General features: G+C 50.6%; 5 protein-coding genes across 5 annotated transcripts; 3 read left to right on the top strand and 2 right to left on the bottom strand.

Moving 5' to 3' along the window:
* Positions 1-465: 465 nt before the first annotated feature.
* P175DRAFT_0517333 (sugar porter family MFS transporter) lies at positions 466-2,171 on the bottom strand (the record flags this gene model as incomplete). The annotated part of the gene is made up of 3 exons (XM_040898971.1): positions 466-1,537; positions 1,584-1,892; positions 1,945-2,171. 3 exons carry the CDS (start codon positions 2,169-2,171, stop codon positions 493-495), a joined length of 1,581 nt encoding a protein of 526 aa, XP_040751772.1. The 3' UTR covers positions 466-492.
* A 476-nt stretch (positions 2,172-2,647) lies between these two features.
* P175DRAFT_0548756 (Zn(II)2Cys6 transcription factor) lies at positions 2,648-4,948 on the top strand (the record flags this gene model as incomplete). The annotated part of the gene is made up of 8 exons (XM_040900421.1): positions 2,648-2,701; positions 2,773-2,801; positions 2,876-2,950; positions 3,011-3,082; positions 3,173-3,787; positions 3,836-3,997; positions 4,101-4,646; positions 4,702-4,948. 8 exons carry the CDS (start codon positions 2,648-2,650, stop codon positions 4,946-4,948), a joined length of 1,800 nt encoding a protein of 599 aa, XP_040751771.1.
* Positions 4,949-5,158: 210 nt separating this feature from the next.
* P175DRAFT_0558567 (glycoside hydrolase family 2 protein) lies at positions 5,159-7,377 on the top strand (the record flags this gene model as incomplete). The annotated part of the gene is made up of 3 exons (XM_040900847.1): positions 5,159-6,570; positions 6,621-7,028; positions 7,078-7,377. The coding sequence occupies 3 exons, from the start codon at positions 5,159-5,161 to the stop codon at positions 7,217-7,219; spliced, it is 1,962 nt and encodes a 653-aa protein (XP_040751770.1). The 3' UTR covers positions 7,220-7,377.
* Positions 7,378-7,960: 583 nt separating this feature from the next.
* Positions 7,961-11,238, top strand: P175DRAFT_0481708 (putative beta-galactosidase; the record flags this gene model as incomplete). The annotated part of the gene is made up of 3 exons (XM_040895474.1): positions 7,961-8,549; positions 8,609-9,998; positions 10,062-11,238. 3 exons carry the CDS (start codon positions 7,961-7,963, stop codon positions 11,236-11,238), a joined length of 3,156 nt encoding a protein of 1,051 aa, XP_040751769.1.
* A 206-nt stretch (positions 11,239-11,444) lies between these two features.
* P175DRAFT_0533379 (uncharacterized protein) lies at positions 11,445-11,933 on the bottom strand (the record flags this gene model as incomplete). The annotated part of the gene is made up of 3 exons (XM_040900049.1): positions 11,445-11,573; positions 11,674-11,802; positions 11,871-11,933. The coding sequence occupies 3 exons, from the start codon at positions 11,931-11,933 to the stop codon at positions 11,445-11,447; spliced, it is 321 nt and encodes a 106-aa protein (XP_040751768.1).
* Between the last annotated feature and the right edge of the window lie 811 nt (positions 11,934-12,744).

Raw genomic sequence — 12,744 nt, 5'->3', positions numbered from 1 at the left:
AATTCTTCCACATGTATATCTGCATTGTCTCTGAAGGTTAATCAGTTTGGCTAACGCACAGGTAATAATGGGTAATATCTGATGTCAATTTTACCGTTCAGCGAAAAAGGTCATTTTATCCTGATACAGTATTATTGCTTGGTGCTCAACATCTGATAATCATGGTGTGATCTATGTTGCGGGTGACAGATTTGCATTCCTAACGTCTCTGTTTCCCAGCAGCTAGAAACAGACGCTTAGGATGGCATAAATAACGCCAGCTGAATTGATTTGCTTCGAAGAGATCCGCCTACGATGGTATGTCTCTAGATGCTAAGAATATCCCTAATTTCTCAAGAGAAACGAAGAAAGACAAGAGGTTGAATGCAGATAAGAAATTTAGGATTGGTTTTGTGTTATTAGAAGTAACTAGATCGTATTCATGTATCGTAAAAAGCTCTGCGTGCCATAATGGAATTAAATCGTCCGGATGTTAGCCCACTTCAATCAACTTTACACCTGAATCTCCTTGGGAGCTTCCGCCTGCATGGTATGGAGCACAGTTCCCGTATCTCGCTTGATCAGACTGCGCTTTACGGGGTTGAGAGCTGCAAAGACTTCCTCAAGTTCCTCCAGCGTGCGGGCCTTGGTCTCGGGGAAGTAGAACCACATGATGACAATCTCGACAAGATCCCAGAACACAAAAACCAGGTAGAAGTAGTATTGGATATTCTCGAAGGCTGGACCAGAGCTGTACTGGATTATGACGCTGCTGATAGACGACGCCAGGTTTCCAACGGCAGTACCTTTGGCGCGTGTTGTAGTTGTAAGTGTCTCTGCGATGTACATCGACTGCAGTGGTGTCCAGCCAAAGGAGAAGACAATGCCAAATAGATAGATGAAGGCAATGGTAGTGTTAGCGGCAGCAGAATTGGAAGGATCCTCGGTAGCCATTTTGGAGGTTCCGGTAATGATAGCGAACGCGATCGAGCAGAAAAGTAGAGACCAAATGAGCAGAGGACGGCGGCCGATTGTGTCAGTCATTCTGGCACCACAGATGGCCCCAACAAACGACAAAGGCGAATAGATACCGTTGAGCAGAAGCTTCGTGTTCTCCGAGGTAATTCCTGCGTTTTCCAGCATCACCGGAAGGTAATAGCTAGTGACGCTATTTCCGGACAACTGCCCAAAACAAGCCATTCCAATAGCGCAGATGAGACGACGACGTGCAGAGTGTCCAGTATATAGTTCACGGTAGTCCCACCAAGCCTTATCGGATGCGTCGGTTGCAATACTACGTGCCATTTCCTTCAGCTGTAGAACAACAATGGGATGGCTCGCGTCTCCCTCTCCGTGGTATCGCGCAAGAACAGCAGCGGCTTCATCGGCCCTGTCCTGAGCCATGAGCCATCGAGGAGACTCGGGAATAAACCAGATACCAAAAGCGACGAAGACGGAGGAGATTAGCTGACACCAGATGGGAATGCGGAATGAGTCCGAATTCTCCAGTTTGGCACATCCGTACACAACCCAAGCGGCAACGATGGAGCCGATGTACCTAATCACGTCAGATATGAAGAACACACACTATATGAGGCACTGACCATGTGCAGTTATACAATCCCGTGAGCGTTCCTCTCCATGCAGGGTGTGCCATTTCACTGACATAGCACGGAGCACTGACGCAACAGAAGCTGACCCCAAAGCCCAAGATGAATCGTCCTGCGAGGAACATGCCTTTGTCAACCGATGGGCTCTGGATACAGGTACCTATGATAATAATTACGGCGCCAGTAAACATGCCGATACGACGACCGAAGGCGTCATTTACCGGTCCAGTCAGGAAAACAGCAGGGATCGAGCCAATGTTGTACATGGCGAAGACAAGACCAGTGCTTGATCCAGCAGATTGCCTGGCTGTGCGTTAGCCAAACTGATTAACCTTCAGAGACAATGCGGATATACATGTGGAAGAATTGTTGATATGAGGACATGGCATTCAGCCCACCCATGAGCGAACCATCGTAACCATTCAGACAACCACACAAATAGGCGATGGCAAGACATCCATAAAGGCGGATCATTGACCAAGTGAAAGGGTTGCATTTTGCATTGAGGGCATCATGAGCGACTCTGATCTCAGAGTCATTCTCCACAGATTCATGCTGCTCAGTAGCAGCTTTCATTGCCATTTGGGACGGTTTTCTCATGAAGACCTGTAATGTGCGTTCAACCCTGATGGATCTTCTCCTTCTCCGGAGGTACACCTACGCCCACTACTTATATTTCCTGTTCATCATGTCAGGGAAGCAAAAGCTACAAAGCAACGGCGGAAAGAGAAAGCCCATCGGGTAATTCAAGAAAGGGAAAGGATTCTCCCCTGGCAGTTGTCTAGCCGAGACCAGGCAATTTCCCCACGGGGGATGCGATTCTACACTGGATTACGCTGTCGGGGATGTCGGAACCGATCAGGTTCAAATACAACCATGCCACTTGAATGTACCCCGCTTTGAATTCGCCAGTGCTGGGACTGCTACTGCGAGGGATGCTCTCTCCACGAGCACTGCGGCTGTGTGGTGGAGTCCATTCGAGACCCTAGACCCGACCTGCTTCACACAAAGACCAGCGATAATTCCATTCGACCCAGTTCCCAGTGCTGAGGACTGCAATGGCTCTCGACGGCGCATACGACAGCCGGAAGCGCAAGAGAACCTCACATGCAGTAAATATCCCCCCGAAAGTAGTGTCCTTGTGGTAATCGACCGTGCGTGTCGCGCTGACTCTGTTGAACAGTGTGACTCTTGTCGCCATCGCAAAGTTCGGTCAGTTCAGGAGTCATTTCGGGCTATTGACCTATCGTTGTTATATATCGCTAACACAGCTAATTTCCCACCAGATGTGATGGTCGCCAACCGTGTACAACCTGTTCGTCCACTGGCGAGGAATGCGCATACGGCGCCGAGGCCATTCCGTGAGTTCCCCTGCGGTAAGAGAGGAATGATATACATAGTTGGTTACTGATTTTTACCAGAAAGAGCAAATCTGATTTGATTCTGGACGTCGCCTTACGTTCCGAAAACATACTCCATGAAATGTCTGCGAAGTTGGTGAGCGCCTGCAGCCAATCCTGAACCCCCTTCCCCCAGCTGAACCATCATGTATGGAAATAGCAGACTCTCTTGGGAGCCGGCAGCCCCGTAGACCCCCGAGTAGCGTTGTCTCCGCTGGAATTCGTCTCTCCGACTACGATTGAATCAACCCATCGACCGGGGAGCCCGCCGGATCAAATATCCAACGCGATTCTGTCCCAGTTCCACTCCTCCACTACCGAGTCCATCCTCGCGTGGCCGCACTTCAAGGATTACCATGCCTTGCGTCAGAACTATCGTGGGTCTGTTTTTCATCTAGAGAGTCTGCGGCCGCCGTTCAAGTATCGTGCGTCGAGCGTGCTGCCATATGTGAGCAAATCAGAAGTCGACTCTATTCTGCGGAGCTTTGAACGTAATGTCAATTTCTGGTATCCAACATTATCGCGGGATGTCAGCACAGAAGTAGAGGTGCAAGTTTTATCGAATAATCTAGACGACGGGATCAGCTCATGCGTTTCCTTGCTGGTAATGGCGCTTGGGTGCGCCAGTGAACTGATCCAATCCGTCGCTACGGACTCTCCTGAGAACCCAGCGGAGCTGGAACAGCGCCATCGATGGCAGCTAATGGGTAGATTGCACTTTGATCTCGCCTTTAAGAAGGTTCATTTGGCGCAAGCAGAATGCACCACGGAGGCAGTGCAGTGTCTCTTCTTCACAGCGTAAGTCAACCAACCCTTCGGATGCACGTATAAGATCTAACGGACAAGTGTGTTCTTCGCTTTCCTCCAGCGCCCCATACAGGCTTGGTCCTTTATTAGTGCTGCCGCCATAAAGTGCCGACTGCTGCTCTCTTATACTGCCTCTGAATCAGCCCCAGAACAGCTAGAATGTCTTCGACGTATCTTCTGGTCCTGTTATATCCTTGAAAGGTGACCCCCCCCCCCCCCCCCAACTTTCTTCGGCACCCTTTCCTCTTATTTACCTAAGTTTATCTGTCCATGTTTATCTAGAATGACAGCTAATGGAGCCCAGTGATTACCTTGCGGAACTCTCTGCTCTACCCCAAACTGGTATTGCTGGTATCGAATCTTCGATCCCCCTACCTGGGGAATACCACACTCATACCTCTGCAATAGAGGAAGAACAGTCTTCATTATATTTCTTGGCCTGCATCTCCATGCGTCGCCTGCTAAACCGAGTTCACGACCTGCTTTACGCTCGAAATGGCGGCGTCGGTTCTGACATCCACCAGTTCCCTACGGTTGTAGCAGAATTAGACCACCAGCTCGAAAGATGGAAGGACCTGCTTCCTCCCCCATTTCAATTCGCATTGAGTCGCGAACCTGCGCCGTCTCCAGAGGGAGGTTTCCTACGCCAGCGATACTTGGCCTGCAAAAGTGTCATCTACCGGCCGTACTTGACATGGGCTCTATCGTCGACGACCACCAACGCGGAACCAGTAACGCCAATGGTTTATGAAGGGTGTAAGACGTGCATGGAGGCGTGCTGTCTGCATGCACAGAACCTGCAAAGTTTTCCCCAGACGGTCATGGTAGATACGTGGATTTGTTCACTGTCGTAAGTTCTAGATTACTCTTGTCTTAGTTAAGGGCTGATGCTGATGTTTGCATAGAATGGCTTCCGTGATGCTCATAGCCTTAGCGACCTCGCGAGAAAGTGCATTGCGAAGGTGTCTCCTGCCAGATGCTGTAGATATCGGACCGAATCTAAGCAAGAACTTGACGCGGTGGATGCAGATTCCAGGGCAGGGAGTATCGCCCAGTGTGCTGCAGAGCGTCAGACTCATTGACGATGCCAGTGTATCTCTTCGAGCGATGTTGGATAGGTGGCTTGCCATACCATCAGACCTCGTATACTAATGAAACTAAGTTAATTAAAAAGGCGTCCCTCATTAATTCCGAGGACTGTTTCTCCGATGGCCACGTAAATGATCTTCCTCTACGTCACCCGCAGGCGGGGTAATAGTTGATACTTTTAAGACGCATTCGTGTACTATGAAATAAACAGTACCAACTACAACCCTCTAGTCAACATCGCATCGGTCAGAAGAACGATTACCCTATCATACCATGGCAAAATATGAACCATATCCGCGCCCGGACTTTGAGCGCAAATGCAACTGGTCCTCTCTTAATGGGCTGTGGGACTTTATATTCGACGACGCTAGCTGCGGGCTGCTCGAAAAATGGCACGAAGCTGGGCTCCCGATGCAGGCAGGCAACCATAGCAAGAGGGAGATAAAAGTCCCTTATGCATTCCAGACCCCAGCGTCGGGGATCAATTTGCAGGAAGCCCACGAAGTGATCTGGTATGAACGTGTGATTGACGATATCCGCTCAGATGAGGAGCGGGCGAAAGGGTACAATCTGCTGCTTCGTTTCGGAGCCGTCGACTTTGAATCTACGATCTGGTTAGATGGTCGTCTCGTTGAGACTCATGTCGGAGGCCAAGTTGGTTTCGACGTCGATGTTTCTTCTGCCTTCAATGAACTGGGGAAGAAGAGTGCTCGTTTGACTTTACGTGTCCGAGATTCGCCAACAGACCTCACGCAGCCGCGTGGAAAGCAGTACTGGGGTCCGATTCCTGAGAGCATATTCTATACGCCCACCAGTGGAATCTGGCAGTCTGTTTGGTTAGAGAGTGTTCCGATGATGCGCGTTGGCTACAGCGATCACGGCACTGTTGTTCGCGCCGTTGACGATGTCAAAGGAAAGGCTCAAGTTCAGGTTGTTGTAGTCGGGCGGCCTACCCAAGCCAAATGTCACGTTGAAGTCCAGACAAAACTGGGGAGACATTTTCTCCAACCCGTATCGGGAGACATCTTGCCGGGCAAGGACATGATAGAATTTGAACTAGACATGCGGCTGGGCAAGGCAGATATGGAGGATGGAGACAGGCCCTTTGCTGATGTTGAAGGTGCATGGAATAATTCGATTGGTCTGTGGGCCCCCGAGCATCCGATTCTTTACGATCTTATTATCCGTGTCTTCGACTACCAGCAGGATGTGGTAGATGAGGTTCATACGACGACGGGCGTGCGCAGTCTTTCATGGGAAACCGGGGACGGCACATTCCGAATCAACAGCAAGCCGTACTTCCAGGCTTTAGTACTGGATCAAGGCTACTGGCCGGATACGGGCATGACTCCTCCTTCTCAGGAGGCATTGAGAGCGGATATAGAGATGTCAAAGAGAATGGGATTCAATGGGTGTCGCAAGCACCAAAAGGTGGAAGATCCTGTCTTCCTGTACTGGGCTAATCGGCTAGGATATCTGGTCTGGGGCGAGATCGGCAATGCCTACGAATTCAAGGACGAATATATAAACAGGTTCGAAAGTGACTGGGTGCAGGTCGTCAAGAGGGATATCAACCACCCGTCTCTTATTACTTGGACGCCGGTTAACGAAAGCTGGGGATATAACTCGCTGAAGGACAACATTGACCAGCGTAATCATATCCGCCGTATATATCTAGTGACCAAGTATGGTTTTATTTTCATACTAAATATCGCGTTGAGGCTAACGGACGCAGGGCAATGGACTATACCCGCCCCATAAACGATAATTGCGGCTGGGAGCATGTCAAAACTGACCTGACCACATACCATGACTACAGCGACTCTGCCCAGCTGGCAGAAGCATGCTCAAGGATGCAAGGTGGAATCCTCGCCAGAAAGAGCCACGGCGACATGTTCGTCAAGCCTTTATATTCCGGCTCAACCGTGTTGGATCCTGGTGCGGCTCATAAATCCGGTGCTCCTGTTATCTGTAGCGAATTCGGTGGCGTCAACATTGCTCCGGCAAAGGACAGTCAAGCGTCCTCGCGAGACTGGGGATACACCACGGCTGCGGATCCCAAGGACTTGTTGGCTCGTCTCGAGAAATTGATCATGGCAGTGGTCAAAGGAGGGCATTCGTGTGGTTTCGTCTATACACAACTGTACCTCACCTTTATTACCCAATCCTATTCGCACACTAACCGAGTATAGGACGGATATCGAGCAAGAAGTCAACGGCCTTTACTCATATGATCGCCGGGAGAAGGTCCCAGCAGAGAAGGTAAAGGCCATTATGGATGCTGCAAAGGATTATTATTATAAGATGGTCCTGCCATTTCACGTAAAGCACTGAGCTGCTTTGATAACTAACTAGAACATCTCCGGCAAATGGACCAAGTCGCATATTTCCCAAGTGATTTCGAGTCTGGAGCGAAGGATTCCTCTACATCGGCGGAAAATAGGGTCAGATGCAGCACAGTCTGCCTCAGAATGTACACCTGATCGGTTCATACTACAAAATTCAACCCTATTTCTTACGGAATCTAAACTTCTCCCCTTGATCTAAGATCTATAGCCCAGGATTCTGAATAGCTCCAAACCGAACCACGGAACAGGAATCCCCCCATATGGTTTTCTCTTGGTCGTAATTACGATCTTGTCGTAGGGATAGCTAATTAATCGAATAGTACCTTACAAAACTCTGTGTTAAGTGTACTTCTCCAGTGTTCGACTCGATTCGTCATTCCTAGTTAGGAATCGTAGAATTCGACCTTCTTCGGGCCCGAATTCCCCGTCCACTGGCTTCAAGACAGACTAGACCTGCAGGCGAGAATCACTGCCCTCCTGTCCAGAGTAGTCTTACCTGCTGTCGTGGCATTCCTTCCTCTAGCAACATCCCGATACCCCCGTAAGACAGAGCTAGCACAGATACATTAGCGGACCATGATTCCACCAATCCCGGGATATTTAAGGCAGAGTACTGACCATGTTAAGCCATTGGAGAGCATAAGAACAGCCGGAATCTTTCATCCAAGACGCTCAAGCCACCACCCATATTCTTTCCCCCCTTAAAGCCTGGTCGAGAAAATAAAAGATGGTGGTAAAACAGACCGTGAATGACTGGGAGAACCCTCGAGTCTTCGAGCGCAACCGCCTCAAGCCCCGCGCTTACTTTCTGCCCGATACTTCGCTTTCACTTAATGGTAACTGGGACTTCAACTACGTATCCTCGCCGCTACTTGCTCCTTCGCCGGTGACCGGTGCTGCCTCCACGGAGGTTGGCTCCAAGGATAGTGCATCGTGGAAGCCCATTGCCGTGCCGGGACATTGGCAGCTCCAAGGATATGGCCATCCACATTATACTAATGTGATCTTTCCCTTCCCTTCCTGTCCTCCCCATGTGCCTAGTGAGAATCCTACCGGCACGTATCGCAAGAGATTCTACGTACCATCGGACTGGGATACATCTTCTCAGCTACGGCTGCGCTTTGACGGGGTAGACAGTGCCTATCATCTCTGGGTAAATGGCGTAGAGGTGGGGTATGCCCAGGGCAGTCGAAATCCGGCAGAGTTTGATATTACAGAGTTAGTGAAAAGAGGCGAAGCCAACGAGGTGTTTGTGCGTGTTTACCAATGGTCGGATGGATCCTATATTGAAGACCAAGATCAGTGGTGGGTTTCTGGTAACTGCATCTACTGGTCATCATCCCATACTCATTAATTAGTATGCTAATGCATATAGGTATCTTCCGCGATGTGACTCTCCTTGCCTTTTCATCCATTGCTCGCATTGAAGACTTCCGCATCAATACAGTGCTTGACAAACAGTATGTCGACGCAGAGCTAAAGGTCTCCCTTGATCTCACAGCTACCGTCTCAAGCACGGTAACTGTGTCCCTCTTCGATCGACACAATGACCAGAAAGTTATTGTATCTAAGACAGGCACCTTCCAAGACAAGCAAGGAAGAGTCGACTTTTCTCTACAAGTCCCCAGCCCTAAAAAGTGGACTGCGGAAACACCCAACCTCTACAACCTCGAGATCTCTCTCACTACCACCGAGGACCCAGCAAAGCGGTTACAAAAGGTCACCCACAGAGTTGGATTCCGACAAGTAGAGATCATCAATGGAAACATCACTGTCAACGGAACCCCGTTGCTTTTCCGCGGTGTCAACCGTCACGACCACCATCCTCTCTTCGGACGGGCCGTCCCCCTACCGTTCCTCCGCCAGGACCTCCTACTTATGAAGCAGCACAATGTCAACGCTCTCCGATGCTGCCATTACCCGTCTCACCCGAAGCTTTTTGAGTTCTGTGACGAGCTCGGGCTCTGGGTCATGGACGAAGCCGATCTCGAATGCCACGGGTTCTACGACGCTGTCGCGCGACCCCTCGATATCCCTGAATCAATGGACTACGAGGAACGCAAGAAGCTCACGTTTGATAAGGCGGCGCAGTTTACGTCCAACAACCCCGAGTGGAAAGGTGCGTATCTCGATCGTGCGATCCAGATGGTGCAGCGGGACAAGAACCATTCGTGCGTGATCATTTGGTCGCTCGGTAACGAGGCGTTTTACGGCCAGAACCATAAGGCAATGTATGATTACATCAAGGGCGAGGACCCGAGCAGACCCGTTCATTACGAGGGCGATGCGCAGGCCCTCTCGGCAGATATGTTCTCGTACATGTATCCGTCCGTAGAGCGGATCGTGCGTCTTGCAAACGAGGAGGGGGATCATTTCAAGAAGCCGATCGTGCTCTGTGAATATGCACATGCGATGGGCAACGCCCCCGGAGCCCTGGAGGAGTACATGGAAGCGTTCCGTGCGCACCGTCGACTCCAGGGCGGTTGGATCTGGGAATGGGCCAACCATGGCCTTTGGGACGAGGAGAAGGGGCATTACGGTTACGGCGGGGATTTCAACGATTTCCCAAATGATGGCAATTTCGTGCTAGATGGGCTATGTTTCAGTGATCATACACCTACCCCAGGATTGGTTGAGTTGCGCAAGGCCTATGCTCCGGTCCATGCTTGGGTGAACGAGGGTGCTATCAACATCGAGAACCGACATGATTTCGTCGGGTTGGAAGATCTGCAGGCAACCTACAAAGTCGAATCCTTGGGTGAAGAGTATGTCAGCCTGGCCTTTCTTCTTCAGACTCGACTGGTGTCTATTGACTAACGCTTAAACAGGTCAACCATCCTCAGTACGGGAACCCTCGAGCTCCCCGAAATCAAAGCCGGACAGACTGGACAGATTGCCCTCCCTGCGAACATACCAGTTTCCAAAACAGGGGAGACATGGCTGACAGTTATATTCAGTATGAAAACGGCCACCTCATTCTGTGACCGCAATTACGAAATCGCTTGGTGCCAGCACCGCCTCGACCAGGCAAGCGCAACAACCCTGACCAACACCACCAGCCCAGCCGCTCCCAAATTCCCCGTAACTCTCAGCTCATCGCAAACCCACCACACTATTTCCGGGCCCGACTTCAGCCTCTCCTTCTCCCGCACGACTGGAGCCCTAACAAGTTGGAAAGCAACAAACAACCAAGACCTCCTCTCCCCAGACGACAAAGGCACATCTCTCTCTCTGGGCTTCTGGCGCCCACCCACGGATAACGATATCCCGTGGGACTTGGGCGAATGGCGCCGATACGGGGTCGATACGCTGGAGTCGCAGCTTCGGCGGATGCAAGTCACGCAGATCGACAGCACGCGTGTCGAAATCGTCACGCAAACGTATATCTCTCCGCCGATTCTGGCGTGGGGGTTCCACGCCACCACCATTTACAAGATCACCGGCGATGGAGCGCTGAGTGTCTCGGCGCACTTGAGACCACAGGGGCCCATGCCGAATGATCTGCCGCGAATGGGATTTGACTTGCGGGTTGCGGATGAACTGGATCACGCGAAATGGTTTGGGCTGGGTCCTGGGGAGTCGTATGCTGATAAGAAGCGCGCGCAGAGACTCGGTGTTTACACTGGCACGACGGCAGAGTTACACACTCCGTACGAGGTTCCTCAGGAAGGTGGGAATCGGATGGAAACGAGATGGTTGAGATTAGGTGGTGGAAGGGGATGGGGTGTGAGGATTGAACGGGAGAGCGTGGAGAGTGATGAGCATGCGACGAAGCTGTTCCAGTGGGCGGTTACTCGGTACAGTGCAGAGGCTGTTGAGAAGACCAAGCATGCGAATGAGCTCGTAGCTGAGAAGATTGTCAAGGTGAGGCTGGATGTGGAGAGTTGTGGTGTGGGAACGGGGGCTTGTGGGCCACGCACTTTGAATAAGTACCGCGTGCCTTGTGAGGAAAGGGAGTTTGCATTTAGACTTGTGCCTTATTATGTCAAGGAGGGCTTTAAATAAGGGTTGTTGGATTCTTCGCTCTGGTTGGGATATCTAGAGGTGGGATATGGGCTAAATTGCCCGTGCATGATATACTTGGATTTCCGTGAAGTTCTTATGGATGTGGACGATATGTGCCGCAGGCTTCAAGTATTATTTCAGAGGATCATATGAATATCATTCACACGATATCTGTTTTGAACCGAGAAATCACTTCCTGGGGCATTCTACGCATCTTCTTCGCGGGGAACAACCGAGAGGGTCGGTACAGAATCGCCACAGGGTAGAGGGAACAGCATATCACGTCGCCACTGGATGAGCTCTCTATTGATTTCCTGCAGTGTATCCTCGCGTTCCTGGGACGTCATTTATCCGGCAATGGCAGATCAGCGAGCGTAGCCTCACTGTCCATCGCATGAGGTCCGGGGTATTTCTCCAAATAGTGAGGGGGCATACAGTATTGAGTGATTCAAGTCTTCCAACGATCTCGAATTCAAATATAGACCCGCGAGAAAGCGAGAGCGTCGGGTAACCCTTGCCGGTGATCAAGGTCTGGCTCATGGTCGAATACAGATTCGGCCTCGCCTGGAGAGAGCCGTTGCGTCCCAGAACTACACCGAATGCTCATCCCTACCGAGAGCTCTACAGAGTACTTCGTGCAGGTCAGAAGGCAGTAACTGGAGCACGCTGATTCCCTTTTCTGCTGACCGGAACATGTTGCTTGACTTTCACACTCTCACCGTGGGAGCCGCAAGAAGATAACCCAAGACCCAGCTCTTAGCCATGGCCGATGATAATCGTCTTTAGCACAGGTATAATTGGTGGAGTACTCTTCTTGTCAGGATCAAGCAGGGCAAAGCATCGCACTCGCTCTCTCATATACCGAGGAATAACTTGGAATATAGAGCTGATCTTGAGGTCTGCCACGGAGGCGACAGACAAATATGCAGCACCAGGCTTCCAATATCCGACTACCTTTCGGACCATAAGGTGGGGTTCAGAAGAAGGCGTCGGCAGCTGAGAATATGTCCAAGTACTATTAGAGCTAGTTGCGTCGGTCTATGTACCCTGGAGTCTAAGGGGGTTGCCATTACTTTTTGTCACCGATTTCCTGCTTCAAGGTATACTCCGCATCCGCTGTCCCGGCTTCCTGGAGTTTTGAAATAGTCACATGAAATCTTCCTTCCGCTTGTTTCCACATGTATCAGAAGACAAGGAATTGGCCTCTTAATATATCAGTTACCTGTTGTTTATCGTGTTTTGTTAGTGGTTTCCGTACTCACCGTCTGCTCGACCTAGTTGTGCGGCCGCAGGCGACATAGATAGATTAGGAAACTTGCATAGAATCGCCTGGGCCCAAGAGATTGCACAAGAATCGTTCGTAAATGCTAGTCAGCCACTTCGAGACTCTACCGCATGAGCTCAATTCTAAAGCGGAATCGAAGGGAGGGGGGTTGGCCCTGATTCGAGCGTCTTCTCCACCGATGTCTCAAGCATCTTAACTCCAGTCTGAAACAGCCCAAAAGC

Source organism: Aspergillus ochraceoroseus, assembly GCF_002846915.1.
Source record: "Aspergillus ochraceoroseus IBT 24754 chromosome Unknown P175scaffold_5, whole genome shotgun sequence".
Taxonomy (NCBI): Eukaryota; Fungi; Ascomycota; class Eurotiomycetes; order Eurotiales; family Aspergillaceae; genus Aspergillus; species Aspergillus ochraceoroseus.
This window is presented reverse-complemented; position numbering and strand designations above follow the sequence as displayed.